The sequence below is a fragment of the Microtus oregoni genome, unplaced genomic scaffold, assembly GCF_018167655.1.
Source record: "Microtus oregoni isolate MIOR12 unplaced genomic scaffold, Mior012 000068F_ref0000429, whole genome shotgun sequence".
Lineage (NCBI taxonomy): Eukaryota > Metazoa > Chordata > Mammalia > Rodentia > Cricetidae > Microtus > Microtus oregoni.
In genome coordinates, this window is record NW_024543975.1 from 8,795,753 (window position 1) to 8,819,165 (window position 23,413).

The 23,413-nt window shown below is 41.2% G+C and overlaps 2 protein-coding genes across 2 annotated transcripts in view; one reads left to right on the forward strand and one right to left on the reverse strand.

Annotated features, from left to right (window-relative positions):
* LOC121440561 (intraflagellar transport-associated protein-like) overlaps nt 1–12,578 on the reverse strand; it is a 75,629-nt gene extending 63,051 nt beyond the window's left edge. The window contains exon 1 of the mRNA XM_041641305.1: nt 12,468–12,578. The gene's annotated coding sequence lies outside the window, so the exon portion shown is untranslated. The remainder of the gene's footprint in view (nt 1–12,467) is intronic.
* A 316-nt stretch (nt 12,579–12,894) lies between these two features.
* LOC121440526 (V(D)J recombination-activating protein 2) lies at nt 12,895–14,478 on the forward strand. Its single transcript, XM_041641250.1, has one exon. It carries the CDS (start codon nt 12,895–12,897, stop codon nt 14,476–14,478), a length of 1,584 nt encoding a protein of 527 aa, XP_041497184.1.
* The last annotated feature ends 8,935 nt before the right edge of the window (nt 14,479–23,413 follow it).

The window sequence follows — 23,413 nt, forward strand, 5'->3', positions numbered from 1 at the left end:
AGCTTACCTAGTACAATTGAATGAATGTGAACAAACAGGGGAAAGGAACTTCACCTGGAGTTTTGTCAACTGATGCCATTGATGAGTTATCATGTATGGTTCTTGTGTGATAAGCCACAAAGAGAAGTTTATGATCAGGAACACAAAGAACCAGCAGGAATGTAACTAAAAAGGAATGGAATTGATGAAAAGAGAAACTATAAATTTGAGGAGGAGAGGACGGGGCATATCAGTGGATTTGGAGGGTGGAAAGTGAAGGGAGAAATGTAATTAAAATATAATATAAAAGAGAGAGTGTGTGATTGTCAACTTCCATAAGAGAGAGAAAACAAAATGTGATATTGTGTTCAGCTCAGAAAATTAAACAAGAGTAAAAGTCATTGGTTGCCTTCTACTGTAGAGTACAGCTAAATGTGGTCACCTTCTACTGTAGAGTACAGCTGAACGTGGTCACCCTCTAACTGTAGAGTACAGCTGAACGTGGCAACCTCCTACTGTAGAGTACAGCTGAACGTGGCAACCTTCTACTGTAGAGTACAGCTGAACATGGTCACCTTCTACTGTAGAGTACAGCTGAACGTGGTCACCTTCTACTATAGAGTACAGCTGAACATAGTCACCCTCTACTGTAGAGTACAGCTGAACATGGTCACACTCTACTGTAGAGTACAGCTGAACGTGGTCACCTTCTACTATAGAGTACAGCTGAACATGGTCACACTATACTGTAGAGTACAGCTGAACATGGTCACACTATACTGTAGAGTACAGCGGAACGTGGTCACCTTCTACTGTAGAGTACAGCTGAACATGGTCACACTATACTGTAGAGTACAGCTGAACATGGTCACCTTCTACTGTAGAGTACAGCGGAACGTGGTCACCTTCTACTGTAGAGTACAGCTGAACGTGGTCACCCTCTATTGTAGAGTACAGCTGAACGTGGTCACCCTCTAACTGTAGAGTACAGCTGAACATGGTCACACTCTACTGAGTATAGCTGAACATGGTCACACTCTACTGTAGAGTACAGCTGAACGTAGTCACACTCTACTGTAGAGTACAGCTGAACATGGTCACCCTCTACTGAAGAGTACAGCTGAAACCCTCCTTCCACTTGGAATCCTTCTTGCCTCTGATAAATTGTTTCCAGGAGGAATAAAAACAAAACAAAAAAGAACAAAACTAATGTTATATGTGTAGACTCCTGCTTCCAAGACAATCTAGCCAATTTAAATTCAATACACCTAGGAGATGAGTATGTACATACATTCTAGAGACCAATAAATCTATAGATCTCTATATGTAGAGACCTATAAATACACCCAGAGAAATAAAGTAAGAGATCAGAGGACAGCAGAAATATGAAACAAAACATAACATAGACTAGAAAAGACCTGCAGTTCTCTACTGTTCTTTCATCAGGATGAGATAAAAGTAGACAACTCCAGCATCAAAGGATACCCCACACTTCAAGCTGCAAACTTTTAGTGACATGCCTCTGCAACACATGAAAGCCAGAGAATGCTTCATTAACACCCAGGGGCTGAGGGTAGAAGCATGTGGGCCTGGATCCCACAGGCATAAACCTCTGCGGTGAAAAGTAAAGGAAGCATTTGGGGGAAGGTAGGAAAGGCTTTGGGATTACTGTTGACCTCACAGTTTCAAAACAGATGTACTATCTTCCAGGCCCAGGTCTTAGAAGTAGGTATATCTTAATCACCATCCACTTTCCCTGACATACATATCATCTTAAAGAAAAGAGTAAGAGAGCATATCCATACTAAAGATTGCACACAGTATAAAGAGTATGGGCTTAGTAAGTGCTTAACATGAATTTAGATATCACAATGACTGCTTCAACAAACATACATCTTGTTCCTTCTTATAGAGGTTTAAAGGTTCCTTATTCTATACAAGACCCCATTTTCCTAATAGGAATGACTATGAAGAAGCATTTGATGATGACCTTAAAACTAAAATAACATGAAACTCAATGAAAGAATGCTAAAATGAAGGAAGAAAGGGGAATAACAATAGGTCAAGGCAAAATAGAATATGTTATAAAGAAAACAGGAAAAACAGAAAATCTTCAGGTCGTATGGTGAGGAAAAAGTAATTTTTAGACTTGAACCCAAAAGCATAATCCACAAGGGAAAAATCTGACTAATTTTATTAAAAGCAGAAAGTGTCCTTCTGCAAAGACCTATTAAGATGTAGAGAAAAACTGGAAGAAAATATTAACAATTCACATATTCAACAAGAGAGCAGCATCTGGAATATGCAGATTCCTCCTGAAATCCAGCATTACATCAGTTTCAAAGGACAAAAGACATGCATGGACACTTGGTCAAAGAAAATACACAAATAGCAAATTAAAACCATGAAAGATGACTGATATGATCGCTATTGGAAAAATACAAAAGTATTTTCATATACGAACTTGTACACTAATGTTCACTGCAGCTTTATCTATAACAATCAAACTCTGAAAACAATCCAAACACCCATCAAGTCGTGCTGGTTATACAAACTGCGATGCAGCCACACCAAGGAACACTGTTCAGCACTAAGATGAAAACAAACTATTGATTCATGCAACTTAGCTTTCAAAGGAAATGTGCTGGGTGAAGCCAGGGTTAAAAGGTACATATTTATCCTATTGTTCCATTTATATGCCATTCATAAAATGTATAATTGTAGAAATAGAGAACACAGTAATGGTTACTAGGGCAGGGGTGTAGAGGGAACAAGGAGGAATATTAAGTCTTGTGGTATACAGCTGGATATCACTGGGTGGCAGTGATTTTGCAAAATTACACAATATAACAGAGACACATATACAAAAATGGGTGCATGAATGATGAAATCCAAATATATTTTGTGGCTCATGCCAATATCAGTTTCTGAAATTTTGTATTACTTATGCAAGATGTTAACTTTGCAGAAGGCTAAACCAAGGATGCATGGAACTTCTCTGTTCAGTTCTTTGCAGCCCCCTATGAATCTATCCTATGGTTATTTCAAAGTTAAAAGTTTAGAAGAGCAGAGAAAGGTAAGGCAACTGAAGCTGAAGAGACCCGAGGATGGAAAAGTAACTGCAAGACTTCTACCAAGGACATGGAGACGAGACTGGTGTGTTGACTTCTTTCTTCTTCGAGCACTTGGGGGTCAGGAATAACACTAGTGTGCAAAAGAGCATGCTTAAGCAGAAACACTCTGCTTGGAAAGTTTGCTTTCTCTTCCTGCACATCCACCCAAGCCACTATCATAATGCTTCTTGGGGCAACCATTCATTAAGCCTTTCTGCTCATCAGCAGATTGCATAAAATCAATTTTATCTCCCCAAAATATGCTCTTCTCCCAGCAACTGAAGTCAGTCTGGAAACCTTGGTGTTAAAGAACAAAGGCTGTCCAACTAAATATATTTTTAACAACAGTTATTAGTTAACAGAAACAAAGAAAGCACTCACAGCTAAGCACTTACTCCTTGTTTTTAAAAAGTTGATTAACTGTACACCTCCAGGAGACACCAAGGGGAATTGTTCTTGCAATCAGGAAGGTCGCCTTTTCACTGCCATATATTCTCAATTCATATTTAATATATGGCTATGTGGAATCACAAAAAAACACCCTACCCTTACCTTTGGCTAAAAACTCCTCTAAGCAACTAGTGATCTCTAGACAGTGTATTTACCAAGAAAATTCTGCACACATCTCAGCCATTTTCAGCCATCGCCCTAGCCCCAATATGCCATCAACTGCCTTCCTGAATTAACAGAAGATACTAGTATGGTTCTGTGATCCTTTTTCTCAACGCCCCTGTTAAAATTTCTAATCCGGAGGAAGTACTAGCACTTAATAGCTCCCGAACTACACAATGTTTCAACAGTAAGAGATGTTCCAGCTCAACTATTTCACTGGTATGCAATGTCCTGTTGACATGTATGGCCTCTGTAACTGTATGACAACTCTGACAGAGAGATGCCCTGCTTACTTAAAGTCGTCCCCTCTCTAGGCTTTCCTGAGTCCGCCAGCCACCTGCACAATGCACAGCCTTTTGCAATACCAGAACATCAGCTTCAAGTAAAATCACACAGCTGGTCGGGAGCAGGTGTAGACCAGGGAACTAAGTCAACACGGCCTGTAGGAATACATTTCTGAGTGTTTCAAAATGCCAGATCTTGCAAATAAAATTGACCTTTTCACTTGGCATTCTCTTAAAAGAAATAAGATTTTTGAGACGTGCATCTCAGCTATTTTTAATTCAGACTCCTATGACTGGAATAACAAATGGGCTTTAAGAAAGAACGCAATGCTTCCATTTGCAGCTTTGCCTCCATGAACACAACCAAGCGCACTGGTGCACACATACAAATTGCCTTTGCCAACACAGTCTCTATCTAGATAAAATATCACAAACGCCTCTTTCTCTAAAAAGGAATTGTTTTATGATTTTTTTTTCTAGCACATTATAAAACTCTACTGGTTTTTGCCACTTTATTTTAAAGCCATGATCTCACACTGAATCCGAGAGAAGGGAACCCCTAGAGGAAAATACTAGACCCCTGCTCAGGGGGGGCTTACTTAACTGCTTTAAATAAAAAGTGGCAAATCATTTGACATGCCCTGCTCTTGACAGCCCATCACCCTAACTGCAGATTGCATCCTTTTCTACTTCTGTTTCCTTCCTCTTTTCTCCTTTGTCAGTTTCAAACATGGCTCTAATTTGCAATTCACAGGACAAGTCAAACTTGCCTGTTTCTATTGCTTCCCTAAGCACCAGGGCCTCATTACTCGAGACATAACATCCATGCCTATCTCAGAGCTATGAGGAGAGGCCACTAGCCTTGCTCCCTGTTATCGTGAAGCTGCTCTTCCACTTAGAGAGCAGAGGTGGACCAGCCTAAAGGGAGCAAAGCTGAGAATCTAGTTTGGTGTTCCTCCTCTGCCTTCCCCCAACTCCCCAGCACACAGACGCTGCAGCTGCTGCCCTTGGAAAGTTAGTTAACTTTCTGTCCTTACGTAGCTTGAATATGAAAACAAAGGCACTGGACTTGAAGCTGTCTTTCATCTCTTTTTTTTTTCCAATTATGCTTCCTTGGCTGTTCAATTACAATGTCAGTCTATCGTATTATTAAGGCTTTTATCTCTCCCATGAAATAAAGCTATTTTTATTCTGTAATTAAGTTGACTGGTATTCTTTAGTTCTCCACTCTTTTTTGATTTAAAAAGGATAAATCAATATATTTCAGTAGGAGTTGGAATCTGATTCTGCCTCAAGGTTTTAAAATGGGCTAAGTAACCTATGATTGTGATTTCCTGATGAACATCAAAGAACAGTGAAGAAAAGTTGAATGTGAGAAAAATAAAAGGTGTGTTCACTGGCAATCAAAATCAAAATGGCTGCCTCGGACTGGCAAGACAGCTTAGCAGGGAAGGGCACTTGCTGCCAAGCCTGGCAACCTGAGGTCAATCCTCAGAACCCATATGGCAGAAGGAGAAAAGCAATTCCCCAGATTATCCTGACCTCCACACACATGCTATCACATGCTCACACACATTCCATCACATGCACACACACATGCCATCACATGCACACACGCCATCACATGCTCACACACATGCCATCACATGCACACACACATGCCATCACATGCACACATGCCATCACATGCTCACACATGACATCACATGCTCACACATGTGCCATCACATGCTATCACATGCTCACACACATTCCATCACATGCACACACATGACATCACATGCACACGCACATGCCATCACATGTACACACACATGCCGTCACATGCACACACATGCCATCATATGTACACGCATGCCACCACATGCGAGCACAAATGCCATCACATGCGCAAACATGCCAGCACATGCTCAGACACATGCCATCACATGTACACACACATGCCATCACATGTACACACATGCCATCACATGCAATCATACGCCATCACATGCACACATGCCATCACATGCGCACATGTCGTAACATGCACACACATGCCATCACATGTACACACATGACATGCGCACACATGCCATCACATGCACACACATGCCATCACATGCGCACATGCCGTCAAATGCACACACATGCCATCACATGCAAACATGCCATCACATGCACACACATGCACACACATGCCGTCACATGCACACACATTCTGTCACATGCACACACATGCCGTCACATGCACACACATACCGTCACATGCACACACATGCCGTCACATGCACACACATGCCGTCACATGCACACACATGCCGTCACATGCACACACATTCTGTCACATGCACACACATGCCGTCACATGCACACACATGCCGTCACATGCACACACATGCCGTCACATGCACACACATGCCGTCACATGCACACACACATGCCGTCACATGCACACACATGCCGTCACATGTACACACACATGCCATCACATGCACACACATGCCATCACATGCACACACATGCCATCACATGCACACACACATGCCATCACATGCACACACACATGCCATCACATGCACACACACATCCCATCACATGCACACACATGCCATCACATGTACACACACATGCCATCACATGCGCACACACATGCCATAACATGCGCACACACATGCCATCACATGTACACACACATGCCATCACATGCGCACACACATGCCATCACATGCGCACACACATGCCATCACATGCGCACACACATGCCATCACATGCGCACACACATGGCATCACATGCGCACACACATGCCATCACATGCGCACACGCATGCCATCACATGCGCACACACATGCCATCACATGCACACACGCCATCACATGCGCACACGCATGCCATCACATGCGCACACACATGCCATCACGTGCGCACACACATGCAATCACGTGCACACATGCCATCACATGCACACACACATGCCATCACATGTACACACACATGCCATCACATGCGCAAACATGCCATCACATGCACACACATGCCATCACATGCACACACATGCCATCACGTGCGCACACACATGCCATCACATGCACACACATGCCATCACATGCACACACATGCCATCACATGCACACACATGCCATCACATGCGCACACACATGCCATCACATGCACACACATGCCATCACATGCACACACATGCCATCACATGCACACACATGCCATCACATGCGCACACATGCACATACATGCCATCACATGTACACACATGCCATCACATGCCATCACATGCGCACACAAATGTTAAAACACTGCCATTTTATCCTACTGTAATACTTGCTGCTTACGTGCAAAGCCGAAGTTTGGAGGGGTTTGGGTTTTTTTGCTTTGGTTTATTTTTTTGTTTGCTTGAACCCTCACATGACTGAACATGGATTTAAGTCGCTATTGCCCCTTAATCCAAAGTATGTGTTCAAAACTCTCCAGGGGATGCCTGAAACTGCAGGTGCATCAGACCCTACTCTATGTTTTCCTATCCATATTTAAAATAAAGTTTAACTTACGAATTAGGCAAAGTAAGAGCACTTTTAAAAACGCACACAGAGGAGAAGTAGCTCTGTACCATTTTAAAATCTGTATATGTATGATCAGCCTTCCTCTTATGGTGATATGAGAGGATCACCAAAGAGAGCACTTTACAGTTTTTCTTTGTCATATCCAAATTTCCAGTTTCACCCGACCCTTGTGCTTTGGGGCTGCAGTTAAACAAAAACAAGGGTTATTTGAACACAAGCACTATAATGCCATTCCATTTGGTCAGTTAACAAAAAGGCTACTGAGTGAATAACAGGAGGGTAGCTTATACTGTGTGAACACACTGGACAAAGGGATGCCTCAGGTGCCAGGCAGGATGCAGAAGAAAGTGACAAAACATCACTATGCTATTCAGGGCATCGTACAGCTTAAAATCTATAATTTGCTCATGTTTGGGACTTTCCATTTAATATCTTTAGATCCCAGAAGACCACAATCCTGCCTCCACATAACAGACAGACATACAACCACGGCCAAGAGAGGATTACTGCTCTAGTCTCCGGTCACCTCCAGAGATAGAAAACCTATTCCAAAACTAAGTAAAAACTGCCAGGTTCATGATGTTATTAAAACCTAAAGGCTAAACCCTCACCAGAAGCTACATTAAGATTATATGAGTTCCGTTTATTAAGAACTGTACAACAACTACAACATCAGCTTTATGAGTGCTGCCGCCACGGCTGTGATTTCAGATATCACAACCATCACACGGTGGTATGAACAGAAAAACAGCCAACTGCCCTTTTTCAGACAAACAAAAATCATAAAGGAAATAACTAGACACTGACATTTAAAGAACTGACCAGCATTTTCAGATGAGAAGAATCAACCAGGAAATTGAGCTCCACATGCATTAAAAAAAAAAAAGTCGACCCTGAAAACAGATCTTAACATTTTCCAAATAAAATTAAATTAAGTAGCTGTTATACAAAGGAACCCATAACATCACTCACCCTCAGAAACAATATTTGTTGTGCTAACCCTCTTTCCCACGCATGGTCTGTTCAGCAACACTCAGATCCTTGTTTTAGAGATAAGAAAACTGTGAGAGATGGAAGCAAAGACCCTACCGGATCTGTCCACCCTAGTCACTGTGGTCATCTCAGCCTCGTGACAAAGCAGAGCAGTGCGTTCGCAAATGCTTCTACTCAATGAAATCCTGCGCAACGACTAAAATCGCAAAGGCCACATGAAGTCGCCATGCCATCCTGACTGAGGACCATTCATAAATTCTCTCTTTTTATCTTTCTGCAACAATCACATGAAGTAAGCAGGCTTTGGGGGTTAAGATGACTCCACTCGGGGAAACAACAAATCCCATACTCACAAGCATCACACTGGACATTACACCACAATGCCCCAGATAATTAGAGCTTCTTAGTCTGCACTAAAGAAAACTGGGTCATAGAAGAGACATTCTGAGCCTGGCTTCAGAACAGATCACTTCCCATTTGATTCACTAGAGTGTTAAATTAAGCTAGTGATATTTTTTTCTGTTTGTCTAAAATGTTCTTAATTTTAATAAATCAAGTTTCAGTTAGATTTTGTCTTTACAATTGACTGGTGACTCCAGTCTTATATTTTCAATATGTCAGTAATGAAATGGTTAAACTTGAGGGTAACACCCTGGTGGATATCTCTCTCCTTCAACCATCAAAGGGGTGGGGGTGGGGGTCACAGTCAGTTACTCCTGTTACACCAGCGTTTGCTGGAACATCTGTAGGCACACAAACACTCTACCCTTCAGCCTTCAGCTTGCCACAGTCAAACTAAACAGTTACTGACTCTTCCCCAAGTCCGACCTTAATTCCTGGCATAGCCGCAAGGATTCAGAGAGGGATAAGCAGCCCCTCTGGCCTTCAGGTAGGTCCAATACTTCATTTCTAGCAATGCTAAAAGATGGGAACCTATGTTTATAAACTTTAAGGGTTTGTTGCTGCCACACTAAACCAGTGTGCTGGCTACAGATGAACGACTTCTGGGTAGGGAAGAAGAGATGTAGATTTTGGAAGGGTGGGGTCTCCTGGTCTCAAGCTACTGCAAGGATTACTTTCAATTCCTTCAGGGTATTATTAATCTTGGGACATAAATGATCCTCAGCAGGGGAAGACAGGCCTAATCCTGGTTTCACTGCCAGCAGAAATCAAGCAGCATATGCCTCTAACCTGATAGACCGTACAGTGCTCACTCACTCACTCAGTAGCTGCGGTGCATGGGCTCCTGGCTATTTTGGAGTCAGGAAACACGGACAATGCTGATCTGTAAGATTTAGAGCATCAGAGTATACTGCCTGTCTTTGGAGAGAAAGTCAGTTCAGACACAGGAAACTACAAACCCAGACCTCACACCATTAGTTCTCTTCTGATACTCAACTATGCCCTGGCTTCAAAGCGAACAAGTGAAGATTGCCCTGCTGGGGAATGCTAGCACAGGGCTGAGAAAACTGTGTTAAGGGTATTGGCCCTGTATGTCTTCCTTTTAAGAAGAATCTTTAATGTGTTGACTTTGAAATTTCCCTTAGTTGAAAAGCAGTCTTTTTTTTTAATCTGCCTGATATTTTTGTCTATTTAAACAGTAGCTTTCAGTGGGTTATTTTAGGCCTAGCATAATTTTTAAACAATTTTTAAAACCCTAGATGTAACTAATATAGTTATATTAAAGCTGGAAAAGATACAATCATCAACTCCAGTAAAAATATATTCCCACCCATGAACCAAAACTTCAACAACTAGATGGTGTCAAAAATGCTAAAACACCTCCAATGTTTCTATTATTTAAATATACAAATCATCTGACTAAGACAGATCGTCTGAGACTTAAATGGGCAATCACTTGTCTATGTCCCAAGAGGAGACAACGTAGCTCCCTTTACTGTTCTTAGGGCTCCAAGTTTGCTACAACATGGACAGTCTTCCCTATGCACTGCTCAAGAAACTGCTTCTTATTATTAATCCATAATATTCCAAATCCCTATGACGACCTTCTCATGGCACAGTGGACTACAGTGAAAACTCTCAGGCTGGTGCTCTTCTCTCTCTTTCTCCCTCCCTCCTTTCCTCCCTCTCTCTCCCCCCCTCCCTTTCTCCCTCCCTCCTTTCCTCCCTCTCTCTCACGCCCTCCCTTGCTCCCTCCCTCTCTGAGTCACCACCAACACCTTTGGCTTAACAATTTAACCAACTATTATTAGTTCCAAACTGTATCATTTACACATCCCCTCTACTGCTCATCTCTTGAAGGAAGACGGGAGGCAGAAGACAGAGCAGCCGTGAAATGCTCCTCTTTGAGGTGCGGCACAGACACTGCAACCACGACCTTACAGCTGCTGTGGCTTCCTAGACTGGGCCAGCACAAGGCTGGCCCTATCAACAGCCCATTGTGGATGGGAGGGGAGCTCGGGAAGGCCGACTCCACTCTGCAGTACTACTGGCTACTGATAGATTTGGGAGAGGAGACATTGCCTTCAGATAAGCATCAGTTAGGGCACACTCCAAACTTCCATACACAATTCCAAACCCATGGGCACTCAGATATCTCTGGTTAAACTCAATGGGACACAAAACAAAACAAAAAGACATAAATGTGGGAAATGTGGTGAAAAGATTTTTAGGAAGGAGGGGGAGGTTGGCAGGGGCAGGAGCGACATAAAAGAGGGCAGAATGACAGTAAATCAGAATGAACTATATACATGTATGAAACTGTCAAAGACCAAATTCAATTAAGAAAAAAATTCATCTGTCTACATCTGCTGACCAAATCCCAACCACATCCTATAGCCCCCTGTAGACATCTCCATCTCCACTCACGTGTGCGGCCATTATCAGCAGATATCTGTGCCTAGGGGGCCTGTTATCTTGTGACGATGACAAGATAATGGTATCTACTACTGTGTCTGGGCCCTGTTCTGACTCCTTTACAATTCTGACATCAACCTATGTGGATAAAACCACCTCATTTTACAGATGAGGAAATCAAGCCACAGAAACAGTTTGCACAAAGTCAGGTCGTTAGTTACTAAGTGACGCCAGGATTTGAGTCGAGGCTGACAGCACTGAGTCCCAATCCTGCCCGTTGTTTTATTCTGCTTTTTAAACAACTTACTCTAAAAAGAGTCAATCTTATCTTATTTCAACATGTAGTGCCAATAACAGAGTGTTTCACGTCTGCAAGCAGGAAGAGTACTTCACCTCTCTCTAAGGTAGGTAACAGTACAAACTTCCCAAGCTTACCTTTATCTGATAATATTTCTTAATGGCAGTGCAATAATTTTGTACTCAATATAAAATTAATCAAGAATTATCTCACAATTCGTGGGCTGGAAATGATCTGAAACAGGACAATTCTATTTTCCTAGGTGTTGGGGCATGGAGGGGGGAGCGTGTAGTTTAGGAACTGTCTCTGTTTCGCTGAAAGAATTCTCAAAACAATAAGGAAAGAAAGTTGCTGAGCAGGAAGGGGGCGGGGGGGGTCTTCTAAAGTGTCCCTTGTAATTGCCTAATTACTACACTTCCGTTAGTAAGTGCAGAGTGGAAAAAAAATTTTTTTAATCATTTTCAAGCTGCTTCTCCCCTGCGTGCTAGGTATTCTAAGACTCGTCTTTCAGTTCTGAAAGACAGTCAACTTTCCTAACTCCCTGTCCCAGCAAGTGACGAGTCCTCAGAGTGCAATTCTGGGTCTCGCTTCAATAGATCCAGAGTGGAGTCAGTAAAGTCGACTCAACCGTGGCTTCCCCTCAGAGTGTGGTTTCCAGGCAACCACACTTGGGCCAGAAGTATCTGTGCCTCCTACCGGGACACCCTACTAAGAGTCGCAGAAGCCGCAGCGATTCCCGAGCACCGGTTTGCAGGCGCCCCTCCTGGTACTCTTGGGTCCAGCGCCCCGTTGTCGGCAGAGGGGCGCACTCTCACCTCGGTTCCCTAGCTGTCCGTCACCTTGGAGCCCATCTAGTCACTTGGCACTTTTGGAGTCCTTTCCAGTCAGCCTAGACGGCTCCAGTCCTGAAGCAACAAGAAGACAAACTATAGAAAACGGATTCTTGGGAAATGTAGTTCTGTTGGCTCGCATGCAAGGGCGCTCTGGGAAAGAAGGACTACAGTTCCCAGAAATCAAAGCGAAGGGAGTGCGCCACTAAAATATGTCCCAGCTGCTAGACTTGAATTAAGAAGGAAAGGTCTGGAGCTCTTTGCTTCCTAATTAGGACAAGCATTTAAATGACTTTTCTTTTAAACAAACTTTTTGCATGTGAGGACATCTAAACATGATGATGTATAATAAAAAGATATTCTAAGTTTTGTGTTTTATACTTTCAGATAAAAGACCTACTCACAATCAAAAATGTCACTGCAGATGGTAACAGTGGGTCATAATATAGCCTTAATTCAACCAGGCTTCTCACTGATGAATTTTGATGGTCAAGTTTTCTTCTTTGGCCAAAAAGGCTGGCCCAAGAGATCCTGCCCTACTGGAGTCTTCCATTTTGATATTAAGAAAAATCATCTCAAACTAAAACCTGCGGTTTTCTCTAAAGATTCCTGCTACCTCCCACCGCTTCGCTACCCAGCTACTTGCTCCTACAAAGGCAGCTTAGAGTCTGAAAAACATCAATATATCATCCACGGAGGGAAAACACCAAACAATGAGCTTTCCGATAAGATTTATATCATGTCTGTTGCTTGTAAGAACAACAAAAAAGTTACTTTCCGTTGCACAGAGAAAGATTTAGTAGGAGATGTCCCTGAAGCCAGATATGGTCATTCAATTAACGTGGTATATAGTCGAGGGAAAAGTATGGGTGTTCTCTTCGGAGGACGATCATACATGCCTTCTACGCAGAGAACCACAGAAAAATGGAATAGTGTAGCTGACTGCCTGCCCCATGTTTTCTTGGTAGATTTTGAATTTGGGTGTGTTACATCATATACTCTTCCAGAGCTTCAGGATGGGCTGTCTTTTCATGTTTCTATTGCTAGAAATGATACTATTTACATTTTAGGAGGACATTCCCTTGCCAATAACATTCGTCCTGCCAACTTGTATAGGATAAAGGTAGATCTTCCCCTGGGTAGCCCAGCAGTGAATTGCACAGTCTTGCCAGGAGGAATCTCTGTCTCCAGTGCAATCCTCACTCAAACAAATAATGATGAATTTGTTATTGTTGGTGGTTATCAGCTGGAAAATCAAAAAAGGATGGTCTGCAACATTGTCTCTCTAGGGGACAACACGATAGAAATTAGTGAAATGGAGACCCCAGATTGGACCCCAGATATTAAGCATAGCAAAATATGGTTTGGAAGCAGCATGGGGAATGGGACTGTTTTCCTTGGCTTACCAGGAGACAATAAGCAGACTATGACAGAAGCATTCTATTTCTATCTGCTGAAATGCTCTGAAGATGACGTGAGTGAAGAGCAGAAAATCTGCACAAATAGTCAGACATCAACAGAAGATCCCGGGGACTCCACTCCCTTTGAAGATTCAGAGGAATTTTGTTTCAGCACAGAAGCAACCAGTTTTGATGGTGATGACGAATTTGACACCTACAATGAGGATGACGAGGATGACGAGTCTGTAACCGGCTACTGGATAACATGCTGCCCTACTTGTGATGTGGACATTAATACCTGGGTTCCATTCTATTCAACGGAGCTCAATAAACCTGCTATGATCTACTGTTCTCATGGAGATGGGCACTGGGTACATGCCCAGTGCATGGATCTGGCAGAACGCACACTCATCCACTTGTCAGAAGGAAGCAACAAATATTACTGCAATGAGCATGTGCAGATAGCAAGAGCATTACACACTCCCAAAAGAAGCCTGCCCTTACAAAAACCTCCAATGAAATCACTCCACAAAAAAGGTTCTGGGAAAGTCTTGACTCCTGCCAAGAAATCCTTTCTTAGAAGGTTGTTTGATTAGTTTAGAAAAAGCCCCTCAGATTCAGGTGCACTTATTCTTAGACCTACTTTTTAAATCATAATAGTGATATAAATGGCATTTTGATTTTTGTTTACTGAAAATCTCTGTACCATGCTTTGTTCGTATGAGTTAAGTGCTAGTTTTAATGTAATGGTAAGTATAGCTATTTTAATGTGTATTTTTAACATTTTATTCAAAGGTTTCTTAAATGAGAAATGTTATCTAATTTTTATTCAGAATAGCAGTGATAATGTATACACAGAACTCTTGCATCATTTTGTCACAATCTACATGTTGAATAGTAACTAAATACCAATAAATAAACTAATGCACAAAGGAATTAAATTGTTTTGTGTAAGTACCCTATAGTTGATTTAAAAAGTTAAAACCAGGATCAACTATATCCCACATTTCTGCTCTTTTTAAACTCTCAGTCAGCCTCTTGGATTACACCCATGAACAGATTAATATATATGTTGTATGGAGGCTGCTAGTTAGTTCCCAGCTACTTAGCCTCAAAATAATCACACAGAAACTGCATTAATTAAATTACTGCTTGGCCCATTAGCCCTAGCTTCTCATTGGCTAACTCTTACATATTAATTTAACCCATCTCCATTAATCTGTGTATCACCACATGGCTGTGGCTTACCGGCCAAAGTTCTGGAGTCTGTCTCTGATGAGGCTACATGGCTTCTCCCTGGCTTTGCCTCCTTTCTCCCAGCATTCAGTTTAGTTTTCCCTGCCTACCTATGTTCTTCCCTATCAACAGGCCAAGGCAGTTTCTTTATTCACTAATGGTATTCACAGAATATAGAGGGGAATCCATATATATATATATATATATATATATATATATATATATACCCAGTAACTCAACACACCAAAAAAATCTACATCAAGCCAGTAATGATGACACATGCTTGTAATCCTGGTACTTGGGAAATAGAGAAATAGAGGCAGATAAATTGTGAGTTTGATTCTGGCCTAAGTTAGATACATTATATCTGAAAAACCTGAAGACTGGCCTTGATAGAAGACAGAACACTGGTAGCATTGTCACCTACTGTGGTGTTTTTAATGAAAACGGCCTCCATAAATGCATAGGGAGTGGCACTATTAGGAAGTGTGACTTTACTGGAGTAGATACAGACTTGTTGGAGGAAGTGTACCACTGGGGATGGACTTTGAGGTTTCAGATGCTCAAGCTAGGTCCAATGTAATTCTCTTTTCCTGCGGCCTGCAAATCCAGATGTATAACTCTTTGTTCCTTCTCTATTACCATGTCTGACAGCATGCTGCCGTGCTTCCTACCATGATGACAATAGACTAACCTTCTGAATCATAAGCTAACCTCAGTTAAGTGTTTCCCTTTATAAGAGTGCTTATGGTCATAGTGTCTCTTCCCAGCAATAGAAACCCTAAGTCACCTATATGACCAAAGTCCTGAATTCAACACTGTGGTACATTTTCGTGAATTATCTACATGCACTTGAGAAGGGTCAAAACATGTTCGCCTAGCCAGTTTGGATGTTCACCTTCCTAGATATGGACGGAGGGGGGAGGACCTAGGACTTACCACAGGGCAGGGAACCCTGACTGCTCTTTGGACTGGAGAGGGAGGGGGAAAGGAGTGGGGGGAGAGGGAGAAGGGTGGGAGGAGGGGGAGGGAAATGGGAGGCTGGGAGGAGGTGGAAACTTGTTTTTTTTTCTCCTTTTCTCAATTAAAAAAAAAAAAACATGTTCCAACAATATGCTTTTGCCTAAATCACTTTGGGGGTGCATTTTTAATCCCTTCCAAATCAATGGTTCATCCCTTTGAAATTGCTCAACTGTTGTCCCTCTTCTCCATTAGACTGTTATCATCTCTGGAAACAGTCAAATTTCACTCAAGGCCCAATAGTGTACAGCCCTGAAAACTGCATTATCATTTTAAATGAAACATGAACATGAGCTTATGCAATGATATTGGGTTCTCACTCTCAGAAGGTATCTAGTGCTATGTCCTGGACAGTTTTCAAAATAGTATAAGAATAATATCAAGAAATATGTGATCAATAAAAAGAAAATGTTCATATTCCATAAATGAAAACCCTCAGTTTCTTGTAAAATCACCAAATCCTTCATTGAGGCTTGAAATGATTCTTTCATTCCATCCTCTTCTTTCCTGAATCTTCTATGTACTTGAGCCCCCATCATTGTTCATCATCCTTTCTCAAAAGGAGAAAAAACAGTGGCTGGCACCTGAGGAGAAACAATATTTGAAGTTGAATCCAGCCTCCACATACACATGTACATATGTGTATATGCTCTACACACTCATAACCATATGTTATGTCCTTAACACATATGGACACACACAGCTTTTTTAATTTCAAGATCCACATTAAACATGGAACCTGAAAAAAAAACAATAAAACTCGTCTCTAGAGAATGTGCTGTCTCACTATAGAAAGAGGCCCAGGACAGGGAAGGCAAGGTATAAAAGCCACATCTGTATATACTTGAGCTGTTTGCATAGGAAAGGCTGTCCACGCAGCATTAACTCTTTTCTAACCTGGAGTATGCTAATAGAATTACAAAACGGGGCCAAAATTTCTCAAATTTTCTATCTTATATCAACCTTCGCCAAAGAAATGCTGTGGCAAAGATGGTTTTAAAATGTAGACTAAACCATTTGAAGTGATACACAAAATATATAGCGATCCCTCAAAAAAAGGGGGGGGGATCTTTGTTGCAAAAGATGACCAAATCATTTGCAACAACAAAAAAAATGAACTTCTTAAAGACAAAATGGAAAGACAGTTATAGAAACTGATCAGTTCATTAGACTTTGATCTGACCTCAATATAGAAATACACAGATCTTAGCCTTCGAGTAAATTAGGATATGTGTGCGCATACATATGTGTGTTTGTGTGTATGTGTGTGTTTCTGTCTCTATACATGTTCCTCTGTGTGTGCATCCACATGTGTGAGGGTGTACACCTGTGTATGAGTGTGAGTGCGAGCTTGTCCATGTGGAGTCCACAAGACAACCAGGGCTGTTATTTTTGAGGTTCTCTCCAGCTTTTTGTGACAGAGTCTCTGTCTGGCTTGGATCTGGTCAAGTAAGTTAAACTAGCTGGCCATCTGAAATTGCCTTGTTCACCTCACCAGCACAGTCATTAAGAGAAGATTCCACCACCTGTTTTTTGATGTGGGTTCTGGGGAACAAACTCAGAACCCCTTACATGCACAGAGCTATAACAATCAAGTTATATCCCTAGACTGAAATAAATTGGTTTTTTTTTTTAGTAAGAAATATATTGTCATCATCAGGAGAGGATAAAAAGCAAATGTCCATGGGACATAAGAGGAGAAAACAGGAGAAGAAACGACTTCATTAAAATAAGAGACTTTTGAGTACTAATAACCCTGCTTCATCTCTTCCCACGCAGACTGGGCACAGTTGTCTGAGAGAGTGAAACAGTAATTTGTAGACAATGTACCAATGGAGCAAAAGGGGACAGGTAAACCTGTCTCCAGTTCCTTTAAATGTACACATATAACCTCTCTCGTACCTGGACAGAGTCCTTTGACCCTAATACTTTGCAGGAGCATCCCTTGTGTGCCTGGTTCCAGCACGGTTTAGATCGACTGCATCATGTGATCACCTCAGACTCTGGTGGTTTCCTTTCACACACAGGGCATGTCCACTGGGTCCTGCACAATAAAGCCTCTGCCTGATCTGCCAGCAGTCCACGCCCCCTCCTCAGTCTGCTACGGTCCACTTGTCTTTCTTAAATGCTCACCTTATGAGACCTGGATAGAGGTGGGCAGTCCTTGGGCTTCCCACAGGTCAGGGAACCCTGATTGCTCTTCGAGCAGATGAGGGAGGGGGACTTGATCGGGGGGGGGGGGGGGGAATGGGAAGCGGTTGCGGGGACGAGGCAGAAATCCTTAATAAATAAATAAATTTAAATAAAAAAATAAATAAATAAATTCCTAAACACTCTGAGTGCTTCCCTCCCTGAGTTTCCCCCATCGGTTGTCCATTCTAGGTAACTGGCCTAACTTCATCCCTCATTCAATCTGCATATAACCCTAGAACTTCATTCAATCTGTATCCACTTAAAAACTTTTTCTTCCCAGGTGCTTTTTTCGGACTCCCCAATTTAAATTCCACTGCCCCGTGTACTTTATACCTATCTATTGTAATCGCATCTACTGCTTTGCCTTCTCCACACCAACTAGAGTATAATATCAAGCACTCATAGTCTTATTAATGATCTAATGTCTTGCTTCTTATGAACCAAAACTAAACTACTTGCCACTATATCTCAGTATCAAACACACATTGCTTGCTTAGAAGAAGCATCCCATAAATACTTAAAATAGAGGCTGAGAAGCTGCCAAAGAAGAAAAGTTACCAACAGTCTTATATAGCTGTAAAGCCTCAACAACGATGGTAACCAGCAGGATACCCCAACTATGCAATGGTGGAACTTAGGGGAAACTGACAGTTGCCTAATTGGATCTAATGCCCTCTCAGTAGGTGGAAACTCGGGCCTGATACTGTAAACCCAGCCAGAAGCCCATGTTTAGAGATGTCATCAAGCCTTGAAGAGGATCTACTATCGCGATTTTACAAAAGTAATATAGTTTCCAACTGTCTTCTAAAGTTACACCCATAGAGCCCTGCAAACTCTCACCCCTCATCAAAAAGCTTCTTTATGAAGCAGACAGAAACTATTAGAGATATCACCAACTGACCAAATGCACAGAATGAGTGACCTTGGGATGCCTAGCCCCCGAATGGGACAACTGTAACATAATCCTGAAACCTAAATCTCGGGGGAATTCAGAAAAGGAGATGGAAAGATTCTAGGTGCCTGTGAGCCAGAGCAACCCCTACATGAGAGCTTCTTCTGAACAGGACAAAGATGATTCTCCCATGCCTCCCAATAACATGACTGACCACACGAGTCCTGCAAAGACCACACCAATCAACACGTTAACAAGGATGGCAAGAAATTTCAAAATTTGGTTCCCCGCAGATGAGCTACCAGCAGTCAATGGCTGCTGAAGGAGGAAAGTTCTATGTGGTTTTGTTTTAAGGTGGCGGTGGTGATGGTGGTGTTTTTGTTATTGTTGTTGCTTCAGGGATGAGATTTTTGTCCTATATTCTCAGTCTTAAACACATGCAAATAAGGGAAACACTAATTGTACTCAGTAGGTTGTGTGTATCTGTACATGTATATGCATGTGTGTATATAGATATTTATATAAATTTATATGTCTTTATTTTGCTTTATATAAAAATAAAAGCTTTTATACATAAAAACCATGTATATTTGTAAAAACAAAAATAAAGATGCAAGAAATTATATGTTTGAAGGAGGCAATTGAAAGATGTAGGAAACATTAGAGGAAGTGGGATTGAAAATTATGCAAATACAGTGTATTCATGTATGAATCCCCAAATAAAATAAAATATGAAACAATATAGCAGCAATGCAAATGACACTTGTTATTTTCAAATCTTAAAATTTTATTTCAAATACTTAAACACAAAATTGTGAATAATAACCATAATGCTAATGAGTAAAATATTAAAATATAAAAATAAGTACTGGAACTCGTTTTCTTCCATTTGAAAGCATTTAACATGAAAATACAGGTCTTCAAATCAAATAACACATTGCATCCTGGTGTCTAAACTTCCCCTAAGGGAGAAGAGTAGACTCTTGGAAGTCACTAAACAAAATACATCACTATATGTAAGAAAATAAAGTGAAAAACAATATCACAAAATACCTCTGAAAACTAATAACTTTGAGATACGCTTACATAGATACTTAAAGAAAAAACGAGAAATGGGCAAAAAGTATTAATTTTGGCTTAGGATATCTTATCATAGGAAAACTAGAACTGTCATACAATATCTAAAGATATACACACATGTAACTAAACATCACATACAAAACAAGTCCAGCTGGCATAGACCTGTCATCCCAGTTAGGCAGAAACTGGAGTACGAGGGTTACAAGTTCAAGGTCAACCTGGGGAAACAGCGAGACCTTGTCTCAAAAACTGGTTAAAGAAAGTTAGGAATACCTCAGAGGTGATACGTTTGCCTAGACTGTGCAAGTCCCTGGCTCACTGTTAAAGTCCTGCCTCCTAACTGTGTGGACTTTGACATCTATGTGAAATCATATGAAACCCATACTTTCAAATCACCCCTCCCGCAAAAAAAACAAAAAAAAACTGTTTTCAAGCATACTTTGTGAAAACAAATTGAAACAAAATTAAATTCCAGTCCACCTGAGAGAGAAAGACATCTTTTCCTGCTGCTCTGGCATCTGTGCGCATGTTTATTAATCCCAAGACACTTCTTAACCTCACACCAACCATTCATCAATTTTCATCAGCTACCATCACCGGTGCCCACAGTGCCCCACAGAAGGCTGGCAGGTAGACCTGTGAAACCAAGCTTCTCAGCAGAAAAATGCCCTGCACTTTTCCAGACCTCCTCTGTGCTTAAAAAAATCCTCCACTCATTGCGGTGAATTTTCCTGGAGTATGTGCCTACGTTTGCAATGGGCATTGTTAAAAAATAAAAGTAGAGCATTAAACCAGAATCTCTGATTTGCAATCCCCACGATGGGAGAGGGGGAGAAATAGCCGTCGGCGGCACTCTACATATTGAAATCCTGTGACCAGGTGTGCCTGAGGTTTATAAGAATGTGATCTGATTAGGAGAGTCGCGAGAAGGTTGTGCTATAAATCATGTCCTCAGTCAAATGCTTCTGAAATTGTCCTACATGCTAGCAAGGAGAATTTAATATTGGAAAGTATTTACAGTGCTGCCAATTGACTAACAGAGTGAACGAGGGAAAAACAGCTACCAACCAGTGCCAGCATGCTCCAGAGAGCAGGATGATGGTGGGAATTTAGCTGTTTATTAGTGCACAGACATCTGTATGGATTAAATAAGATGAAAGGGCTGGTGGTTTGGAAGCCTATTCATTACCAAACTACAAAACAAAGAGAGTTTTAAAATAATACTTAAGCATGTATATGTTTTTGACAACTAAATTATGAATGTCTTTGATATGCTCCATACACAAAGCAAAGAAAACTGCTGCATCTTTCAATGGAAAACACTAAATTGAACCCCCTCACGTGCACCAAATGTGCGCCATTTAGGATAATGTCACTGATGCACACTTGACAACTAAATTACAAAGCTCTTTGATATACTGTGTATGAAGACTGACAATTATGACCAATAAAATCAAAGAAAGAAAAAAAACTAATTAACACTAACATATCATTATGACTCACTAGCATATAAAATCCCATGCCTGCTCTTAAATTGCTAGTGCCTGGCAAACGCTGAACTCCTAAAGACATGAATAGTTTCCAAATAACTGCATCCTCTAGAGGGTTTATGGCTTCCTTAGAGGTTTGGCCCAATTTAGTCTATAAAGGCCCAAGACAAACAGATGACTTTAAATTCTGTCCTGAAAGATAAAACTCTCAGGATTATAATCTGTCGGGGTGAGGTGTGGACCCTAATTAAATTCTGATGCTACTGTGTAAACAGTATATATGTAGTGTGAAGAACACAGACTTAAGAGACAAAAGGCTTTGGTTCAAATTCAAAATCAGGTATTCATTATTCCTGTAACTTCAGGAAAACCATTTAACCTCTATTCAATGTTCATCTCTTCACAGAGCTGGGATGAGGAAAACAAGTGTAAGAACAAAATCCGAAAGTGGTAAAAGTAAATCATGTACATATGTTCAGTCCTCTGCTCTAGTGTGAGCAGTCTCCACCTAAACTGAACAGAGAAAAAAAAAACACTGCCCAGCTACTAAAACCTGGACACACTGATTCTGGGCAGGCTCATAATCAAAAGAATAACACAACTCAGAAGAGGGGCCTCTATGAAGCCTGCACTTACTCAAATTGAGTAACTCATGTTTCATAGAGAAAAAATCGGATTGACATTTTCAACAAGGCATTAAATCTGTTTTTAGGCAGTAAGGAAATATGGATTTAAAAAAATTCTGTGACCTTGAGAGTGTATGGAAAAAACATTGAGACTATAAATTATTTTTAATTAAAAAGCAAAAATAAACAACCAGAGTTGGCTATAAATAACTATGCAAATATGAGTTTATAAAATTTAATGGATAGTTTTAGCTAACAGGTGCATTCTCTAACTTCATTATTGAAAATTTAGGATACCAGGTGACCTCCTAGACACTGAAGGTGACCATAGTGATGTCATTTATACCTAGAAAAAAAACTGACTTTTCTGAAACCTGTCTTGATGTAATTTATTTCTGCATAAATGTACCATACAAGAGAATGCACTGAGCCCTTGGTAAAGGTCACCATGTCCTACAAATGTGGAGTGTTGTTAGAGAACCCTAAAAGGCTCCTTTGAATCTTGCAAAACAAATAGACAAATATGAAATTTACAAAATAGTCCTACAAAATATGAAATGAAAAAAATTGCATTACATCTCAATACAAAACATAATAAATTGAGGTGGAAAAAAAGGCATGCCCAAGACAAATTCCTTTCCTAGCATGCTCGACTGTTCTTTGACAGCTCTGGCTTTGATTTTCATGACACACAGTGCCATGCACACCCTGTACATCCTTGTCCCCTGCAGTTACCACTGTTCTCAGTTATTGAGCTTTCAAAGAACTGATTTCTCCTGCTGCTCTGCTGAACTCACTAAATGGCTCAGGCAATCATCTCTTCGACTATCCATCCCTGACCTGGTGACAGCACCTCTGGCCTGTCACTCCAACCTGCCACCCCTTAGGCGGTAAGACTCACACACACAATGACGTGACAGGTGCTAGGAGAAGACCTCCATGTAACCCAAAGGAAAACAAATTTGCAAACACCACTTCTATGTGGTGGTCCTAT

Excerpts from the sequence above, each read along its gene's own strand:
- LOC121440526 (XM_041641250.1), top strand. The coding sequence starts at position 12,895 with ATGTCACTGCAGATGGTAACAGTGGGTCATAATATAGCCTTAATTCAA.